Source organism: Octopus bimaculoides, chromosome 1 (assembly GCF_046866305.1).
Source record: "Octopus bimaculoides isolate indiv1 chromosome 1, ASM4686630v1, whole genome shotgun sequence".
Classification (NCBI taxonomy): Eukaryota; Metazoa; Mollusca; class Cephalopoda; order Octopoda; family Octopodidae; genus Octopus; species Octopus bimaculoides.
Window position 1 is genome coordinate 162,575,760 of NC_142928.1, and position 22,950 is coordinate 162,598,709.

Below are 22,950 nucleotides of genomic sequence, written 5' to 3' on the forward strand. Positions count from 1 at the left end.
GTATAACAATTAATATTACTAGCGTAGATGGCAGAATCGTTAGCATGCCGAGCACAAGTATCATTTGAGTACTGGGGTTGATGTAATCAACTTACTCTACAAAAAAAATTTGCTGGCCTTGTTCCAAAATTTGAAATCGATATTAATAGTATAGATAAGGTGGTAAGCTGGCCGAATCATTACTGCATCAGGTAAAATGCTTTGCAACAGCTTGTTTTTATGCTCTGAGTTCAAACTCCACTGAAGTTGATTTTTTTCCTTTCATCATTTCGGGGTTGATAAAATAAGTACCAGTAGAGCACTGGGGTCAGTGTAATTGATTTACTCCCTCCTCCGAAAATTTCTGGCCTTGTGCCAAAATTTGAAATCAGTATAATTAGTCACTATTGAATTTGAAATAAAATTATGTGAAGGAAGTCAAAAGTGTGATACGTTTTTATTGCATTAAATTATAAATAATGTTCTGCTTTCTTTTTGTCATGCTGTGTTTGACTACTCAGAGAAGAAAATTATTTCACAGTAAAACTGTTTTATGTAGCTAAGACTTTAAAAAGATTATTACTTTTACTTTTCATACAGAAATACTACTACAGCAAGCTTTAGTTGGTACGAGCCCAAACACTTTGGTTATGTCTTACCTCCGTCATGCTATCAGTTCTCAAGTAAGTTACGTTTATAAAAATAAGATTTTATTCAATTGTAATGATGCCATGTTTTTTATTTTGAAAATTTCACTTACAAAATCATTGAAATGTAAATTTTCTAAGTATTTTCTTAATTTTAACAAATCATCATCAACATTCAACATCTGTTATTCATGCTAGAGTGGATTGAGTGACTTGACAGGAGCTGGCAAAGCCAGGGGCCTCACGAGGTTCCATAATCTGCTTTGGTTTGGTTCCTGCATCTGGATGCCATTCCTAACACCAACTGCTTAACAGTGTATTGGGTACTTTTTACGTTGCACCTTGGTTTTAGGACATCAATTCTGTTGTGGTGGATGGGTCTTCTTGAGTCACAGGAGATGAAATCATTATATTGCATTTTAATGAATTAATTAGTAAAACATTTCAATAATAGGAGTAAAATCAGCATGAAAATTGTTTGTAGAATCATCTTGATCGACAGTCTACTTCTTGGAAATGTGTACATTTTGTGTATCAATAAAGAAATGAATTGTTATAAATATAAACTATGATATCAAATTTTTTAAAGGCTTTGTTTGATTCTATAGCAGCTTTTTAAAGTTAGCTTTTTCATTATATTTTATTCAAGAGTTTAAAGTTAATTTTAGTGTCTTCTTTATCTATAAAACTTGCATATTAAATATTTAATATTTGAGAGCATAATTTGGATTTTATAAGCCTGTTTACAAATCTCTTATTCATTTGTTTTCAGCTCATCACTCACAATGTAGCCTACCGAAACATTACAAAATTTGAAGACTTCAATCGACCTTACTGTATTCTTGGTTTAGTGGAACTGGTTGAGAGTGTAACAGTAAAGTTTAGGTAAGTTTGTTAAGCTAATTTGTTTCCATTTCAGTACAGGCTGTGTGATAAAAAGTTTGCTTCCAAACCACATGGTCCCTGGTTCACTCCCAAAAGTTCTATGAGTGAATTTGGAAGACAGAAACTGAAAGAAGTCCATTGTGTGCGTGTATATATATATATATATATATATTACGGAGATAGCAAGTGACCTGATGTGAGATCGTGTGCTAGAACGAAAACAATTCCAGTGTGGAAGGTGTTTATAAGCCATTTAAACACCTTCCACGCTGCAATTATATATATACAGATATGCACATATGTATGTATATGTGTGTGTGTGTGTCTTTGCGTCTGTTTGTCCCCCCCCCCCACCTGACAGCCAGTGTTGGTGTGTTAACATCCCCATAGCTTAACAGTTTGGTAAAAGTACCGCTGGAATAAGTACCAGGCTTAAAAGAAAATAAGTCCTGGGGTTGATTAGTTCGACTAAAATTCCTCAAGATGGTGTCCCGGCATGGCCACAGTCTAATGACTGAAACAGGTAAAAGATAAAAGTTAAATAAAGATATTAAGATCTTGGTATATATATATATTACACGCACACACACACACACACACACACACACACACACATTCCTATGTATAAATGAGTTTTCATTGGTTTTGATAGAAAGTTTTCTATTTGTCTGACCAACAGAATGGTATCCTCAATAGACTTTATGAATAGCTGAGTATTCCACTGACACGTGTACTCTCAGCATATCTTTCAGGGAAAATTACCATGACAGTGTATAAAAAGGTTGGTCCTTTAAATTACATGTACAGTTCTGTCTACCCATTTTCACTGCACCAAGGCTAAGGTAAAAAAAAATCATTTGCCCGAGATGTCTTGCAGTGAACCCTTTTACTATTTGATTATTCCTGCCCCCCCCTCCTTCCCTGTAGATCCTCCCAAGTAATCTAATATCAAAGGGTAATATTTATCCTCACTTAAACACGGGCATTCTATTAAACAAACTATACTGCAGCAGTTTAGCATGAGAAAAACTCTCATATTGGTTTGTGATATAAACAAGAGGGTGTTTTGCACCAAAAATGCTGATATGAGAGTTTTTCTCGTGCATACTACAGCAGTATAGTTTGTTCTAATAGAACATCCATGTTTAAGTGGACATAAATACTACCTCTCAGTATTGATATTGCCTCTGTCACTAATATATATTTCTTTAGTAATATAATATATGCTAATATGCTAATTCTCATGTTTTGTTTGTTTTTCAGTTTTGCTTGTACTGCTGACTCTCCTCTGGTGTTATCACGTTCATTACAAAAGCTACTTCATTGGTTGCTACTTTGTATATTAAAATCTTTGCAAAGACTTGCTGAAGGTAGACAAACTCAAGAACATATCACCATTATAGACCGAACGTGTACTGCTATCCAGAAGATAATGCAAGGAGGTCCTATATGGGCATTGTTATACATTGCCAGATCTGAAGATAATGGTAATTACCTGCCAATACTATTCTCATTTCTTGTTATTGAGGTCAAATGATTACTCTATGCAACATAGAGCAATTAAAATTTTAATTATTTTTATCCCTAGTTAATATCATTTCTACTGTAAGCCCAAGGCCTGTAAATGGAAGGTGGAGTGGCTGGTTGATTACATACCACCCCAGTACTTGACTAGTATCTATTTTATTGACCCCAAAGTGATGAAAGACAATGTTGACCTCAGTGGAATTTGAACTCAGAGCGTGAAAACAGAAATAATGCTGCTAAGCATTCTGTCCAGCATGCTAATGATTCTGCCAGCTTACATTCAATAGAAGTAACTTTCGCAATGTGATTAAGTCCACTTCGCAGCCATGTGGTCCACTCCTACTACACAGGACATTGGGTGACTAATACTTATAGCCGTGAGCTGACTAATGAATTTGGTAAACAATAATTGCAGGAAAGCCAGTATATATGCATACACACACACACACACACACGTGTTGATGTTCACATTACTTGAATGATCCACTTTTGAAGACCACTGGAATAAAAAAAAATCCCTTACTTGAAAAACAAATAAAGGTTGGTAACAGAAAGAACATTCTGCCTCAAAATAACTCACTGTCTAACCCATACTAGCTGGAAAAATAGACCTTAGACAAATAAATTTGTTCAATATTTACTAAGTCTTAATAGATATGTTAACCTTTTCTCTCTGTCATTCATAACTTAGTTTTTGAGAGTGTCATTGAAATCCCTGTACATTTTGGGAACCAAAATAATTGTCTATCTATTTTTTTTGATCCATATTCATTTCTTATTGGCAGAGACTTACAGAGAATTTGAACAGACAGAAGTGAATGTCCGAGGAACAGTTACACAATTACAACAAAATGTCATATCAATCCAGCAACGAGAGAAGGTTATAGAAACATTACTGGTTCTTGGCGGGTACGTTTCAACTACAATTGTACTGTGACAAGTCTTTCAAATAATAAATATTTATTAGATTATACAAGAATTATACTAGGTCTTCCAAGTGCAGTAAATCATCTGTTTATAAACATAGGATATTTTTATCTATATCCAATATTCTTCTAATGTCATACTTCTCAACTTTCTAGAAATTTAATTCAGCATTGAAACTATTTGGAGACAAACAATGAAAAACAAAAGCATGAAATATCTGGTCTTATTCTATACTATTTTAGTAGTAACTCCTTTCAAATATAAAAAAAAAATTTAGATAATCATTGGAAAAGCAATTATATGAACAAAATATAAGCAGATCTGTTATTTAATAACACAGAATATGTTATTAAATTATTATTAGCCTAATTTCTTGGACTACACTATTAGCTATTTAGCATGTGACTCAAAATAGTTTTTTTTTTTGTTTTTTTTGCAAATGAATTTAATTAGAAATTGCTCATATTTATTGCTTGTTACCAAATTTTTGATTAAATAAATATCTTTTCTTTTTCAGTCAAGAAATGCAAAATTCTTCAGATAAAGCAGTTTTAGAAGTCAGTCATTTAACAGTTTGTCCAACAGTAAATGCATTGGTAGCTCTTGAAGCTGTTCTAAACCCAACAAATGATGTACAACCATTCCTGGAACAGCTGCTTGTTATAGAGAAACTTGCAGTAAATAATGAGTGATATTTTCTATTTCATACCATTTGTTAGAGTATTTTCTGTAACTTTAGAATTTTGTTGGTCAGCATTTAGATAAAATGAAGAAATGGCAACATGTTCAGTTATATAATTAACAGCAAATATAATTAGTCCAAAGAAAGTAGTAGTTGTCTGCACTAGCGGAAATGATTTAATAAAGTTCATAAATTTGTACACCAATTCAAACTTCATTAATAACACATCTCTATCTTATTGTTTCTATGTGGATTATTTTGCTTTTGGCTAAAACTTTGAGCTGAAAGACAATATTGAAGATTGAATTTGGCCTTCAATTCTCAAGTTCCTCAGTTGATTCAAACCATTGTGATTGTGATTGTATAGCTGTCAATATCCAAAGTAGATTCTAAATATTGTTGCTCTGTCTTCAACTAGTAACGTTCATAAGTATGAATTTCCCTTGTTACTGTTTAACCCCAGACCAGTCCTGATTGAGTGCGCCTATGATCTAAAGCTTTCCAACCATGACCATCCTCGTTTATAGGAATAGTGTTTCAAGGATTACTCCCCACCACCACCACCACCAAGCAGTAGGGTGTGATTTGAGATTTCACTGCTGTATTTATTTAAATATGAACATTCTTACATGAGCTATTTTGTATTGTAAAAACCAAGGCAGTCTTAGGATAGTATTGAAAGAATTAACTATATTAATCTGCAGAATTACCTCTTTTAACACAAGGGTTCTCAACCATTTTTTTATCTGTGGACCCCTTTGATTACTATTTTATTTTTGTGAACATTCCCCCCCCCCCCCCATTAGATATAAAAAAAACTAGTTTTATAGAAACTTCTTTCAGAATTCCTATTTTGTTTTTCACACATTAACTTGTGTTGGTTGTACTATATAAAACATTAGAGAAAAAAACCTAGCTGTTTCTTGCAATATGTACCAATACATAGATCTAAAGCAAATTTTTTTCAGGGGCCCTTAAAATACTATTGTGGATCCCCAATTTACTATTTTGTTGCGTGGACCCCGGTTGCAAACCACTGTTTTAATACAAATGATATTTTTCAACTTCTATCTTTACATTATAACCATTGTTAGTTTAATTAAGTTACATAATTTAGAAAATTGTTGATTCTACAATAATTTTATGTTTACTTTTATAAACTTAATTAACTTTGCTAATATTAAAAATACACATATGAGAAAATATGACAGACTTTCCCATCGAAGATGAGCATTCAGCTTTTGCCAAACGACCTGCACAAGTAATTTGTTTATAGTGATCAAATGCTCATGCCATACATTGGCTCACTCTCTCCATCAAATTGACATTATCTGAACAGGTGCATTGCGTACCACACACCAGGTGTCAAAGTGATCGCACAGCAATGCGAGATGAAGTGTATTGCTCAAGAACACAATGCACCACCTGGTCTAGGAATTGAAATCACAATCGTTAGATTGTGAGTGCAACACCCTAACTACTGAGTCATGCACCCTTTAGTACATTTTGCACAAAATGCAATTCTGTAATGTAGGCCATTCATACATTGTTGTAGGTTAGTCAATACTCAGCTTAATATATAATTCAATAAATTTACCACATTCTACTTGATATTTCTGTTTGTTTTTTTTTTTTAGAAACTTAATCGTGCCAAGTTATACTGTGAATTAATGCGAGCCTGCTTTATGGGACTAATCGATTCCAATGGCGGCCAAGAGGAACTGAAATGGGCAGCATTTACTTTCTTAAAAGTAAGAGTTGTTAATTAATTCCATCTTTTAAATTGTGTACCTCTCTTTATACCATGTTATCAATGATTGTAGTGTGGTGGCTTGACCTGCTAAAAATAACAACCAAATTGTTATGATTGATTATTGGCTGTTTTATATATCTTCCTCTCTAACTCACTCTCCTTTGTTTTCCAACTGGGGTATCCATTTAGCTGTTGAGGCGCAATGGCCTAGTGGTTAGGGCAGCGGACTCGCGGTTATAGGATCGCGGTTTTGATTCCCAGACCGGGCATTGTGAGTGTTTATTGAGCGAAAACACCTAAAGCTCCACGAGGCTCCGGCAGGGGATGGTGGTGAACCCTGCTGTACTCTTTCACCACAACTTTCTCTCACTCTTACTTCCTGTTTCTGTTGTGCCTGTAATTCAAAGGGCCAGCCTTGTCACACTCTGTGTCATGCTGAATCTCCCCGAGAACTACGTTAAGGGTACACACGTCTGTGGAGTGCTCAGCCACTTGCACGTTAATTTCACGAGCAGGCTGTTCTGTTGATCGGATCAACTAGAACCCTCAACGTCGTAAGCGACGGAGTGCCAACAACAACAACAACATCCATTTATCTACTCTACAGCAAGACTCCTATATCTGTTTCTTCTATACTTTAAATCTCACAACTGGCACAACACCACTCTCCCTCAATACTACTCCCACCCCCATCCCAGTTGAGGGGTTTTTGTTTTGCAAGATACTTGGTGACTGTTGGTGCTGGTTTCACAAAAAAATTATTGGTGATGATGGTGCCATGAAAAAAGCACTGATGTTAGTGCTACACAAAAAGCACCCAGTACACTATGTAAAGTGGCTAGCTTTAGAAGGGCATCCAGCTGGTGAAATTATGCCAAACAATAGAACATGATGTGGATCCTGGCCTTGCCAACTCCTGTCAAACTGCCCAGCCCATGCCAGCATGTAAAATGGTAAGAGAGAATTATTTACCACAGACACCACAGGGATATGGCTTCTCACTGTATGTATGTAGTTGTGTCTCAATAAATCATTGTAGAGAACAATTTATCCCTGATATCACAGCAATATGGCTTCTCTATGAATTCTTTTGTTAGTTGTGAATTTACATTACAGAGTGAATGTCTTCTTACCAACATTGCAGCAATACAGTTATTTTCCTATACCTTTCAACATCTCATCAGGAAAATGAATTATTTTAGATTGTGATATACATTTAACCTCACTCTCACAGAACTTATCTTCCACTATTTTTCTCCTCTTAGCAAAACATATGGATATGTTCTTATTTGTGTTGTTATTTTTATTCCTCCTTAAAGTATTCATATGGCTGTTTTTCCATCAGCTGTAACCTTTTGTCAATGTGTGTAGATGATACAAACTCTACTTTTGTGGAGTCCAAGAAATTTGTCCAAGTTTCATTACAATATGTAGTATATTTTGTGCAATATTGTAGGATAAACTGAACACTTAAAAAACTAAGAAATGGGAAAGTGAGGTTGCTACATTGGTATGCATGGAAAAATTGAGTAAAAAATGTATCCCCATAATGAGAGCAGAAGTAGGCTTGGAAAGATATTCATAAATACTAACTCTGACAAATATTCATCTTATGTTTTTATTCCCATCTTTAAATTAATTGTGATATAATTAAATTTGACAATTTTCCATTACCAGCTCCCGCAGGTTTTATTACGAATTCAACGGCAATCGCCCGGCCAGGACTTTTCTCATGAACTTGAATTGGGTTTTGATAGACTATTAAGCTATGTACCTTTGTTGGATGTCACAGATTTACGGCTTAAGTAAGTATGCTATTTTACACTGAATAAAACAATAAGCACTAAAGCATTAGTTAAATTGATAAGTCTACAATTTGTAGTAGTGGTTTAGTTTATAACATAGTACAGGTTTGAGTTTCGAAAGTGTTAACATTTGCTTAGTGTCTTTTAACATTTGTACTTCCATTTTTGTAAAATGTAAGAGTTTTCTTAAACAGAGGCAGGCAGAGTCCTCACAAATCTAAATGGAAAATTATGAATGAAATTAAAATTGTTAATTTATTGCTTGAAGTGTTAGAGTTTCAAGTACTGCAGGGATATGAAAGAAGGTTGATAGTTCAGTGCATTAAAGAATGGATAAGAAGATATTTTAAGTATATTAGATATATTAGATATAAGAAGTCTGTAAAAGGTGAGGAAGAGAAGGCAGAGCATAATGGCAGATGAGGGAGTACAGAATTTCAGTGAAGCATAGTTATTTGACCATGTAGATAGCTTTTCTTTTGTGTACTATCTATGATACCAGTGAACAAGAAGAGAAGTACATACCAAATGTGGAAGCAAAACTAAGAAATGTTTTAGTTAGCAAGAAAGAAGAAAGGATTCTCATACCATTCAGAATGTGGCCATGTTCAATATACAGAAAAGGAATTGGTAGTAACTATGTAATACATACTACTTGTATTCTATAGGTGCACAAGAAATGCAATGGGTCACAAACAGGCTGACAGAGGCAAAAAGAACTTTGTATGTAGTATATGTGCTGGAGCAGTTAGCAGGAGGAGCACTCATGAAATATATTCTTTCAAATTCTTAGAAACTTCCTTAGAAACATTTTTTAGTTGCTATTGCATAGATGATCTAATAAAGATTAGAGGTAAATGTTCTGAAAGAATTGCAACCAAAGTACGACCAGAGTGAGGAAAAGTTCTGGCAACAAAAGAATTCTATCTTTGTATACAAATGCAATTGTGCATAGAAGTGAATTACAAGCATTTTGATGTGGAGGAAGAATGCAGACCAGAATGAAAAGAAACAGGCACACTACATTGGGTGAATAATGTTTACTGGTGCATGAATTACAGAGCACAAATGAGGAGAAAAAAGAAGATTGGATGTAAGCAGAAATAGATGTATTGTGCAAGAGAGAAAACTGTGCTGGTATGGACATGTGATGTATATGGAAGATGACAGGTGATTCAAGTGAAAGAACAAGGAAGACATGAGAAGAAATGGTAAACGCTAATCTGAAGAGGTTAAATCTCTCAAAGTACTGCAACAAATGGTAAGACATTGTAATTAAGAAGACCCAGCCAAAAAACATTGAAAAGTGGACATAAAATGGTGATTTATGGTTATAATCACATGTTTCTAATTTTTTTCTTATACTAATACCATTTTTAAAAATTTTAGTAATTTATTACATATTTGGTAAAGTTCATATTTTGTGTGCACCAAAAAATAAGCGATTAAAATTATTTTACCTTTGTTAATTATTTCGATTAACTATGCTTCAATATTAGATCTTCACTCTGTCTTAGCAGTTCGTATAAAAACAATCTCATTTACTTTCTGGTTATTATATTTTACTTGTAAATTCTCTTTGCAGCTGTGACTGTGTTACATTTTTGTTGAAGGAGTGCCAGAAGTATTCCTTGCTAACTGAAATACAGGGCTCTAAATTGCAGCAACGCAGGTTAGTTTCTGTGGCCAGTAAACTCCATCTTTCACTTACCGTCTCTCTACACCCCCCTGTTGAGCTAGGGACTGATGTTATGCAGCCTGCACCGTTATTGAGTTCAATGTAAGTCCCCAACTAAGCAACAGTTAATTATTATCATTCATCTTCTATCTTCTCCATTACTAAACAGATGTTCAGTGAATAAATCCATGAATTATTTGATTATGCTTTTTGCCATCTTGGCTTGACAAGGAAATATTTTAATTTTAAAGAAATTAACTAATATTAAATGTTCCTTATTGAATTTACCAAGTGCTGTTGGTCAACTAAGATTGGAAATATTTTAACGGAATTGTTTTTGTCCTCTTGACTAGGACACCAGGTAATAGCACATTTGGTAGAGTGGTTGGACAGGAATTACAAGGTTTCCAGTTTTAAAATGTCTCTTGTTTTCCGATAGAGTCACTTCCAAATTCTCATATTTGTGAGTATCATTACAATGCAAGGGAAAACATATGTTGATGATGAATATGAAAAAAATCCTAAATTGTGTAGTTGGCAATAAAGAGTATATATATATTGTGCCATTCACTATTTTAACAGAATGATTAACTCAAGTGAATCTTTACAATTACTTACTCTTTATATATGATGCTACAAGCTTGCAGAGTAGCATTATTTGAATGCCACCTTCATTATTCTTCTGTTTGTCATGATTAATTTAAAAGCTGATACCTATGAAATATCCTGTTTATAACCACAAAACTTAGCCAACACACTGAGTGCAGGCTGGTTATTACATCTACCACCGCTCCTGGTTATAAATCTATTCTCTTTTTCATTTTCATATGAGATATTCAAAAGACATGGTAAATTGACGATCTGAAATATTTCCTCATTTGCTTTCATTATTATTCATTTTAACTGTACTAAGAGTGTTGTTCATTTTTATTTCTTTGTGTATTATATTATTTTGTTGATCGAGCAACCATTTTTTAGAGCAGTTACCACAGAAATTATAGGTAAGTGAGTGTTGGTTATTGAAACTTCAATAAAATATTATTAAAAATTTATGAACAAATATTTTGTCTCAAATACTTTCTATACTTGATAGAGTGTAATGAATTATTATTAGTATAATATAATCATATTGTATATTATCAACAATGAATATTGGAAAGTACCTATCAATGTAACTTTATTTTTTTCAATATTATGCTTCTTCACATTCATATGTTCCTTGTATGAAATATATGCTTAACTTAATATAAGTACATGCTCCTGTTTCAGCAGACAAAATAATTTACAGGTGTTAAAAAACCGTATTTCACACATCATAATTGGCTCTGGCTGCACCATGAAACAAAAGTAGTAAACCCTATATTACTATTTAAAACCTGAAGAATATTATTCATTATTGTAGTCTGCACTACTAACAAAGCCTTTGCTGTTACAAGTTGCCTCCAAACTTCAGAAGACTACTTACAAGATCATCTGAAAGTTATTGCTACTTCTATCATGTCTAAGCAAAGTACATAAACACTCACATCAAAATAGTATACTGCCAGATACGTCACAGTTCACAAAATTCAGTGTTGTGTTGCCAGTCTCCAGCAATGAAGTTTTGAAAATTTGAAGCCTGATATGCTCTGGTAAAATTCACTTTGCACATCTATATAGCAACAGTAACCAAAATCTTCAGTCCTGCTCAAACAAGTTGCACAGCTAGGGAAAGAATCTCTTTCTCTCTCTCCCTCCCTCTCTCACACACACACACACACACAGAAAAATATCCTAGAACCTATTGTGGCAAGCAGAGAATACTAAAGATTTTTTTTTATATTTGATATATTAAATCTATCTATATGCTATTGTTTTCAGATGTAAACTTCTTTTTTTTTTTTTAGCATAAGAACATTAACCTTCTCCATTTCATCTTTTTCTATCAGACAAACTTTTCAGTATTTTTTATTTCTTATACAATTATATTTATCATTCTGTTGTTTTAGATATCCAACTTTGTTGGTTGTCTTATACATAACAAACATTTGCATTTATTTGCTCAGGACTAAATGTTGATTTCTAAATAATATTTATGTACCACAATATCAATGATAGCAATTATAAAACCGAAGGAATGCATTTAAGAACAACTGATTAATGAAGAATGTTATACTTGGCTACTGGTATATTTTCTAGAATATTTTCATCATTAACTTTTTACTGGCTATATTTCAAATGAAATATACAGGCCATAGTTTCCAATTAATTCTGAAAATAATTTAGAATTTGGAGAGATTTAATGAAATAACTAACATTATATTCATTAACTTGGAGTTTGGGACCTAACTTAAAAGTTTCTTATATGGAATCGTGATAGAAGGTGATATGAATATTTGAAATCAAGATGTTTTAGTATCATAAAACCAAAGGTATCCTCTGTTGAATTGGAGCTGATTTGGAGAAGTCCTTCTTTAAAAGAAGGACTTCTCCAAATCTTACTATAAGCCTATGATAAAGATACACAACTATAAGTTGCTGGTGAAGATTATTATTATAATGATCACATCTCATATCTTTAAATTGCTCTCCTTTCTCAGTAGTTTCAGTTTTTCAGACTACCTTCAAATTCTGTACTAAGCAATTCTAATTTTTCAGGCAGAGCCTTTCTTTGGGGGGAAGAAAATAGAAGATTTTGGTTGAGATTGATAAGTTTAACAAAAAGAAGGATGGAAAGTCAAGCAAGCAATATAGTTGCTTGCAGAGATCACTGACTAGAGTGGAGGCAAATGAAAAAGGGGAATAGCAGAAAGAAAAACTGACAGATTTTTGTGTATAGGCATAACAAGCATGGTGATTCACTCACATGTGTATATTATATATACATATACTTATATAAGTAAGGGTGAAGAATGAACATAGTTGTCTGTTCACACACAAGCATGACCATTGATACAAGTGTAAAGATAAAGGTAAGGTAAAGACTCTCTTCAGTCATGAATGACCATGGGATTGCATGTGTGTGTGTGTGTAGAAAGTTATCTTCTGAGGCACAAGTCCAAGTAAGGTTGTTTATGGAAGACCAGCAGTCGCCCATGCATACCAGCCTCCCATCTCCAATGCCACCAATGTTATTCAAGGGGAAAACAAAGGCTGTTACAACTTGGCACCAGTGACATTACAACTCATTTCTACAGCTGAGTGAACTGGAGTAATGTGAAATAAAGTGTCTTGCTCAAGAACACATCACACAGCCTGGTTTGGGACAAGTGTGTACATGTTAGATATATACAAACACACACACACGGTATTTTTTCTCCTTAAAACTCGAAAGCTGCTGCTGCTTTACATAGCATAAATATATTTTACAATTGACACTGTTCACTCATGTTGAATGACACTACACAAATTAACATAGGAGCTTCTATATATACTATGGCTGGAAATAAGCTAGTGTGTATGTTCACAGCTGAAATACATATTTTTGGTAACAAGTTTGCTTGATAAAAACGCACCTAGTGCTAACCACCAACTGCACGTCTGAAACTCTATGTGCTTGCTAGGTAAGCTTCTACTCACAAATATTCTCCAACTCTTGTCTCACTATCAAGCTGTGTCTTTGTCACTCTCTTCCAAATATATATATATATGTATACATTGTCAGTAAATCATAAATCCATATGAGAAGCACACTCTAAGTTATAGATCAGTAGAGTATTTAGAGCAAGTTATGGCTGGTTCATAGGGTTACCCAGGGTTTTGCATCCATAAAGTGCTTAGCCTTATCCTTTCTCTCAGGGTTCATAATCTTGCAAACTGGATGGTAACCTCAGTAGTGTTGCTGGCATGAAAAAACCACTCAATACATACTGTAAAATAATTGGCATTAGAAAGGGCCGTAGAAACTGTACCAAAGTAGACATTGGAGCACAATGCAGTGTTTGAATTCTTCAGATCCTGTCAAACTATCCAATCCATACCAGCATGGAACATGGTAATTAAATGACATTGATGATGATTTTTACTGTAAGTGTGTGTGTATATATAAATAAAATGCTATATATATGTAAGATGTCTATAAATGTGATCTGAGGCTGAAAAACTGAGAACGGATTCTTATTTTTTCTGTCTATCTGGACATATATATTTTGGGAAAATCTTAACAGTTTAAGTTTTATTAAATTTTGTTTTGATATTTTCCCCCAAAACTCTGTTGCCTTAGCAACTGTGTATTCTTCTAATTCATGTGGGGGCAACGTGATAGGCAAATGATTCTTTTGTTGTTTTTTTTCTTCCAGAAACTATCTTTCAAGTAAATTCCAGTTTAATTTCTTAAAACATTGGTTTGTGATTGGAAAGGTTTGTCTTTTTTCTTTTCTTTTTCATAGAAACTCTGAAACACAAAAACCTAGATCATCGGATGCTGTTTCAAACACACAACCCAGTGTTAGTTTGATTCTACGAGCTGAGCCTACAGTCACAAGTATTCTCAAGGTACCACTGCTTTACTCTTCCTTCTTTTCATTTAACTAGCTTTATGCAAATATATATATATACATATAAGAAAATGAGATGACACAGGAATAAATGATTATCTTATAAACTTCATTAGCTTACAACTGTTTCTGCTTTAAGATGCAGGTACTCAACTATGAGTCCAGTGCATCTTATAAGCAGAAACAGCTGTAAGCTAAGAAAGTTCATAAAATAATCGTTTATTCCTTTATCATTTCATTTTCTTATTACCACTCTGTACTTGATTAACATTTCATTCTGAAGCATATGTATATTGGGTTCTATACCAGGGTATTGGTTTCGCAATGCCTAAATGAAATATTAAAATGCAAATATATATATGTATATTGCGTAAAGAAGTACTGATAACTTAAAGTGGAGGCAAGTTGTGGAAGAGGGAGCCCCAGAAAGACTTGGGACAAAGTATTGAAGGCTGATCTCAAGACGCTGAGCCTGACGAAGGAGATGACAGAGGACTGAGATATATGGCACATTGATGTATTCAAGACCCACCCACCACAACAAAATTGAGATCCTAAAAGCAGGGTGCCATATAAAAGCACCCAGTACACTCTATAAAGTGGTTGGCATTAGGAACAGCATCTAGCTGTAGGAAGGGCTTCCATCCAAAACAGACTATGGAACCTGGTGCAACCCTTGGCCTAGCCAGTTCCTGTCAAGCCATCCAGCCCATGCCAGCATGGAAAACGGACGTTAAATGTTATTATGATGATGAAATATATACATAAATATAATTATTGTAATTTATTTCAGTGATTTTCTGATGTGTTTTTGTGAAAGAGGATAATGTTATTTATAGCCAGGTTAAGAAACTTAACTGTCACATTCTAGTAATGTCTTTGCTGCTGAGGTAGATGATATACCCACTTATTTTTTGCTGCCCATATGTTTATTTTCCTTATCTACATTTTCATAAATATACAAATATACACTCTATCTTGATATTTTACATTTAGTAGTTCTGCATTCGGAACTACTCTTCTCCTTATTTCATCTTTCTAAAACCCTTTGTTTTTTTAATATTATCTGATTTATAAACAGATTCATTGGCTTTTAACTAATTCTAATAGAAAATATTTTAGTTAGATTTTAAATTTTTGTCCCTGTTAGGCTCATATTTTTGGTACTAATGACTTTGCATTTTTTTTCTTATACATCTACATACATGACAACTTATTAATATATTTCTGACATTGAATATTAATTTACTTTTTCATTAAAAATTAATGAGATCTAAGATATTATAAAATATTTTTAAAATATCAAACTGTCTTTAAAACACTTAGAACAAGATTAGCAATGTTTATCCCATCAAAATATATATTCTGTTATTGGTTTCAGTCATTGCACAGCAGCCATGCTGGAGCGTAGCCTTTGTAGGATTTTAGTTGGTCATCATGACCATAATGTATATTTTATGCCATAATTAATCCACTTCAACTAAATTCCATCAGACCCAGACAGGCATGGAAAAGTGGACATCAAAACAATGATGGTAATAAGTTGTAAATGGTAACAGTATTAAAATAACTTGTAGTTAACCCTTCTATGTTACTTGCACTGGCTAAAGGCAGTAAATGTATTAATTTGGAACAATGTAAATGAGAAAATTTAATGATAAAGGAAACTAAAGTGAAGTTGCTGTTGTTTTGCCCTAGGTTAGTCCTGGTTGAGCAGACTTATGATTGGTATGCTAGCCATGGCCATCCTGCCTTTACAGACATTTTTCTCTGTCACTTAATGAAAAAGGATGTCATGATTGTTTCTACAGCCTCTGAAACTAGTGGAAGGAAAAGAAGAACATGTCCTCATGCTGAAGATTTGATCCAAATACTATAAACAGTGAACTTGGTGAAAAACATCAAAAGGCCAGATGGAGCCAGGCAATGGATCAAGTCTATATAGTTTATCTCAGACTGTTCAGTATGTTCTTGCCATTTTAAAGACACTAGTGTGTCATTTGAGAAATTGGCTGCTATTTCTTGCAGGTTAACTAGCCATATAATAACAAATGGTAGCATATAATTTATAGATTCTCTAAATGATAATGAAATCTGCTTTTCCACCATCAAATTTGGTACAAAAAATGATAGTTTCATGTTTTTACCAAAGTGCCCTTGAGAAAAATTCTTTTAGAGCTAGACTCCCATATGTGTGTGTGTGAGGGCGTGTGTGTATATTCAGCAGTATCAGTGTCAAGCAGTTTTTAGGTGCAAGCAAACTTTAGGTGAGTTAAAATATCTTTGTGACATATTTCAACTTCTAAAGACAAATTCACTGCAGTTACCATGGAGAAACTTACCTAAAGTTCGCTTATGTCTTAACACTGCTTGGTGCTGGTGACTGTTGAATTTCTTCTGGTCTGGCAGTCCCATGGTACAACTTAGTCAATGTTGCCCACTGTGTTTTAGTTAAAGCTACAACTTTAAAATCTGCCCAGAGTTACCTTTCTTCGGTATTTCCCATTGATAACCGCTAAAGAACTAGAAACACATCTGGGAATCCAATAGGGGGCAGCATTGGACAGATATGATGTTTTTACACATTTTATTATAGAGATTTTTTTTCTTTTTCCGTGGTAACTGCAGTGAATTTTCTTTTAGAAGTTGAAATATGTCACAAACAAACATATTTGAATACAAATAGAAATGATTGTGTAATATTGCAACATACTACATGTAATCTGTGTTCATTTCATCAGGTAAAAGGTCAAAAAACCAAAACATATACACACACATAGAAAGAGAGACTGCATTTTATTCTTTATATATTTCAGTCATTTGACTGCAGCCATACTGGAGCACCACTTTAAAGGGTTTTAGTTGAAAAAATTAACCCCAGGACTAGTACTTATTCTCTTTGTCTCTTTGGCTGATCCGCTACAGACAGAAACACACACACATACATGTATAAATGTATATACATATCTATAGATATATATATATCTTTATACCTATAACAAATTTTTTCAATTGTTATTTTCATATTCTTAGTACTTGCTCTGGCTAATTTTTATGAATATGATGAATTTTTTATTGGAAATTATTTTTTCTCTCTTTTTGGATCCTTCAGAAAGTTTGAATTGTTCTATTTAAACTTATTTTTTCTCATATATATATATATATATATATATATATACACACACACATACATACAACACATACATATACTCGATGGGTGTTCTTCCAGTTTCTGACTACCAAATCCACTCATAAGGCTTTGATCAGACTGAGGCTATAGTAGAAGACATTTGCCCAAGGTGTCACGCAGTGGGATTGAACCTGGAACTATGTGGTTGGGAAGCAAACTTCTTACCACACAGCCATGCCTGTTTACTTTGAAGGTAAAATGTTTTCACATAATACACACAATGTATCCCATTATTGTGATGCCATTTTAAAGACTAAGATTCCTCAATCCTCATGGATTATGGAAAACTGCTGGAAAATCCAACCTTGTATTTGGAAAATGTGGAAAGAAAAGCAGACCATTTTTATATTTTGTTTCTAAAACAATACTTTAGATTTAATGTATTCAAGTGTTTTCTTAGGTTTGGTGGAAGTATCCTGTGTGGGTCAAGTCTGACTTTCTTTTTGGAACAACAAAGTGTTGGTGGTTCAACTTCCCATTTGTCAATCTTGACAACTCCATAGAATTAGAACATTATAGGAGCCCATGTTCAGCTGAATGACATTAAGACTGCAAAACGTCTTAAAGATGGTAAAAAATGTCAGTGCCAGCGATGTATTGGTTTGAGCCACTCATTGTTGTTCCAGACATCTATCCATTTCCTTCTGACTACACTCACATTCTCTCTTTCACACACACTGCATTGCATTGCACTCTTGGTATGTTTCTTTGTATGGACTAAAGAAAATTTAGAAATTTTCATTTCAACAAATATATTGGAATTTGAAAATCCTATTGAAATAAATTATTGAAATTTGTTTTAAGCTGAACAGAATATTGGATCTAATGTGTGCTTGACAGCATATTTTAGCTCCATTGAAATATAATATTAATTATAATCCTTTCTACTATAGGCACAGAGCCTGAAATTTGGGGGAGGGGACTAATTGATTACATCGACCCCCGGTGTTTCACTGGTATTTAATTTATTGACCTCAAAAGGATGAAATGCCTCTGAGCATTTTGTCCAGTGCGCTAACGATTTTGCCAGCTCGCTGCCTTGTTAATATTAATTATAATGATAATAAAATTACTTCAGATGGTGTGGTTCTTATGTGGATAATGGTAATGAGTTCTTTAGTTTTGGCTAGGTTTGCTAGTTCATTAAAATATTACATCTTAAATATTAAATGTTATACAATTCATTTTGACTGGGACTTTGTTTCACCTGACACCTTATTCCACCTGTGAAGTAACATTTTCTTTTTGATAATTATATAGGAAAAAGAATGAAAAGGAGTGTTCAGGTAATAAACCATCAGTCAAAACTTAAATTTCCAGTCAAAATGAATTTTAAAATAAATCTGAATTCACTTTAAGTATAGAGTCTCTTGATCAGTAAATATTCTGCTATTATTAAAATTGCTTCAAGGTTGTGAGCTGGCAGAATCATTAGCACACTGGGCAACATTTCGTCTATTTTTATGTTCTGAGTTCAAATTCTGCCAAGGACGTTTCTTTCAGCCTTCCAGAGTCAATAAAATAAGTACTAGTTGAATACTGGTGGGGGCGGGGGGTCAGTGTAATCGACTGAACCCCCCCCTCCTTTAATTTCTGGCCTTGTGCCTATATTAGAAAGAATTATTAAAATTGCTTCAAAATAATGAACTTAAATTAACATTTAAATTAAATATCATTACATTCTGACTTAAATCATTTTTCTTTTTTTTTTTTTTTTTTAAATCAAAATTTTCTGTAAATGAAAATAGTATGTGACAATAGAGATGAATATTTTTCAATTTCCATATCTACATCAAATGAATTCAGTCACCCTTTTTTTTTTTTTTTTTCTCAAACCTGTAAAGATGTCTTGTTGGAAACTGATTCACTCTGACTACAAAATCCACAAGATGTTTAAAATTACAAGATTTTTTTCCCCTCCCTTTTTCTTCCCCCAACAAGTTACTCCATTTTTTTTTTTGTCTTGGTAGGTTCAATACATAATACTCTACAAGCAAACTTTGCTTGAAAGTTTTTATTTCAGTATGACTTGACTTAATGTTTCCTGGTCCAGTGTTTTAAATTCTGAAAAAGTATTCGGTTGACTTGCAGTTTACTGGTTCCCCTCATAATATGACGACTGTAGAAGATGTGCATTCAGTAAGTTTGCTATGATTTTCAGTATTATGTGAAACCAGAAATAACTTACTTTGATTTCCAACACTACACATATATATATATAAACATATATATATATATATATATAAACATATATATATATATAAACATATATATATATATATATAAACATATATATATATATATATATATATGCACACACACATATTTATATTTCTCTCTCTTGTACCCTACCCATCTCTTACCCTCTCTGTTTAACCAGTCTAATCATGTACATAAATCCTTCACGAGTACAGAAGATGTCTTTTTTATCTTGGTTGTGACTACAAATGATTTCTATTTAGAATTCTCTCCAACAATACTGAACCTTATACGCAATAAATAAACTAGAGTTAGGGCTGGATACAATAATTATTTGATAATCTAGTCTGATTCAGAATTACAAATTGTCTAACTGCATTCTTGAACTAATTACATATAAAATCTTTACTTGCAGTGCATGCCATAAGTTTCTAAAACATTGTACTAACTTCTTAGAGTAGTCTACAATATGATTTCTTGTCCACTATTAGTATAAAAATTACTTTATTACATTCTTAGATTATTCTATTAATTTCTTAATTTACTCTAATTCAGCTGCTGTATTGTTGTATTTGTGTGCAGTTCATTATTCATTGACATGTAATTAGCATGTGCATATATGCATTCATCTGCAAATGTGTGCAGGTATCTTTCTATCATCCCTTTTGCTCTCTTTCATTTCTGTAAAAAGATAGACCCTATCAATCCATCTATCTCAACAGGAGATATTACTTCAAGGCCTGTTACATTTCTAGTTCTGAATCTGTCGAAATCTGAAAAAGAGAACTTTGAAGTTTGGCAATATAGTTGCGTGAAAAAGAAAAAAAACGATGGTGAACATGGCTCAAATACTAGGTAGCAGTATGTTCCTTAAAAGTATGATAACACCAGGTATTTTGCTTTATATTTTTAGTAGCTAAAATTTAGGAGTAATTATTTAGTTAGCTGTTATCTCTGTTCGTGACACATAACTTTTCTCCTTGTTATGGAAGGCAAACTATATAAGTCATTTAAAGAGTGTAATGCTACATAAGATTAAAATTTTAAAAGGCAGCAAGCTGGCAGGTTCATTAGCACACTGAGCAAAATACTTAGCAGTATTTCATCTGTCTTTATGTTCTGAGTTCAAATTCTGCCGTGGTCAACTTTGCATTTCATCCTTTTAGGTTCCCTAAAATAAATACCAGTTGAGCACTGGGGTCAATCTAATCGACCTGTCCCCCTGAAATTGCTGGCCTAGTGCCAGAACTTGAAAGCAATATTAAAATTATGCAGTACATGTTGAAGACCAGTAGTGATTATTATATTATAAGAGAAGCAAGGCAGACAGTGTCTGTTTAATGTGTAAAAGCTGAAAGTGGAGATTAGTTGAAGAACTGCCAAGGCATGAAAAGCAATTCAGTGTTATGTTTCATGAAAGACAACTGCACTTTTAGGTGATGAGAAAGATGTTAGTAATAAAAGTAACCCAAGGAAAATACAGGAGGGTAATTCACAAACAATATTTAAGCTGAAGACACATGGAAAGTTTCTACATAGCAAAACCCAGCTAATCACATGTCCAGTAGCTTAACTGCCATTTCACTCACTGCATTATATCCACTTGGAGACCTATGTGATACTTATTGTAACATTGTTTAGTTACCTGTACAGATTCTACACACTTTCCTAAAGGCAAAAATGCATGAATTGAGCACTGTAATGTTTTAGCACAAAGCCATAAATACACACGTGTGTGTGTAAATGTGATAAAATGAAAAAAATATGAAATTGAATTAGTAGTTGAAACACAGTGCCACATCTAGAGTAAATTTGATATTTATTTTAATATTCATATTTTCTATTGTACTTTGTGTGAATATCTTTGCATGTATATTAGATTACATTATTTTAACTCTACTTTAGTGTACTGAGCACTCTATTGCATAAAAGTATACCAAAAGATACATTGGGAGATCTATAAATAAGTGTGTGTATGTGTGTGTATACATATATATATATATATATATATATGTATGTATATATTAATATTCTGTCTCATTGAGTCACTGAAACGCCATAGTAAACTCTGTTTTTACGTAGGGGCTAGAGCAAACCAGTTCTCTTTGCTAAATCTATGAAAAGATTGGAGCTGAGTAATGTAAACTTATAAAACACTTGCTAATGATGCAATAATTCCTGTTGCTTGTAGCAGTGAGGTGTACTTCATCTATGGTATCTACTAACAATTAGGGGATCAGTGAAGTTAAGTATTAATGATTTCTCCTTTGCCAGAAACCATGTTTGTTACAGAATTTAAGACATCAACCCTTCATCTGTTAGGCTTGTGCTTCACTGACTAAGCAATGTATGGTTTTTGTATGTATGTAAGGGGGTATAGTGACTGAGAAATCAAGGTACATTTCTCATGGTTATTTTTTTTTTCCTGGGTGGTCAACAGAAGTTATAAAATCACCTACATTTCAACAAGTTTGTACCATATGTATATGTAATCTCCTGAGTTAAATTTCAAATGATTTATGAAATAATTCATTCTCGCTAGAAACTTTTAACGTAATTTTAAGGTACCATGTTATTACAAATGTTCTCTCTCCAGCATTACCATAATTATTTTGTATCTGCTGCACTCTAGATGAAAAAGGAATTCACTAGCACATATGCACACTTCTGCAGACCCAGTTAAATCCATTTCCCTGTTATTTCACACTTTATATATCTTTTCATTGCCCATTCCCTACTCCAATGAAGTTATTTCTAACAGTCACCAGAAAACTGCAACTCAATCATGTTGAAATTTGCTATCTATTGTTATTCTTTTTCACATGCTCACATTGCACAGACTTCCTCTCTCTATGTAGCTCTATATAGTGTGTGTATGTGTAACACATGCTACTCTCCCCCTCTCTCTCTCTCTCTCTCCTCTCTTTCTTCCTTTTTCATTTCTATCTATTTCTCCCCATCTTTCCATCTGTCTTGATATTCAGTTATGGAACACAAGCAAGTAAGTATTGGAAACCAATTTTCATTTGGTTTCTATCTAAAAATGTTAGGAGAGTTTCTTTCAAAGAAATATTTTCTGTCTTTCTTTTGTTTTGATTTTTGCTTTTATACATTTTTAAGGTAACAAAATGGTAGGTATCATAATAATAATAATAATATCAATTACCTTTGCAGACTTCCATTTCCTTTCTAAATTAGTCCTA

General features: G+C 33.3%; 1 protein-coding gene across 25 annotated transcripts in view; it reads left to right on the plus strand.

Moving 5' to 3' along the window:
• Positions 1 to 22,950, plus strand: part of LOC106884416 (mediator of RNA polymerase II transcription subunit 24) — a 52,309-nt gene that overhangs the window by 7,202 nt on the left and 22,157 nt on the right. For 8 of the 25 annotated variants that reach the window (XM_089361887.1, XM_089361924.1, XM_089362004.1 and 5 more), the window contains 10 exons: positions 580 to 662; positions 1,399 to 1,511; positions 2,775 to 2,998; positions 3,824 to 3,947; positions 4,483 to 4,642; positions 6,285 to 6,398; positions 8,078 to 8,205; positions 9,791 to 9,985; positions 14,251 to 14,356; positions 19,640 to 19,687. In XM_089361887.1, coding sequence (XP_089218013.1) covers positions 580 to 662; positions 1,399 to 1,511; positions 2,775 to 2,998; positions 3,824 to 3,947; positions 4,483 to 4,642; positions 6,285 to 6,398; positions 8,078 to 8,205; positions 9,791 to 9,985; positions 14,251 to 14,356; positions 19,640 to 19,687 — 1,295 coding nt within the window. The remainder of the gene's footprint in view (positions 1 to 579; positions 663 to 1,398; positions 1,512 to 2,774; positions 2,999 to 3,823; positions 3,948 to 4,482; positions 4,643 to 6,284; positions 6,399 to 8,077; positions 8,206 to 9,790; positions 9,986 to 14,250; positions 14,357 to 19,639; positions 19,688 to 22,950) is intronic. The other 17 variants (XM_014935786.3, XM_014935782.3, XM_014935787.3 and 14 more) reach the window with 3 other exon arrangements.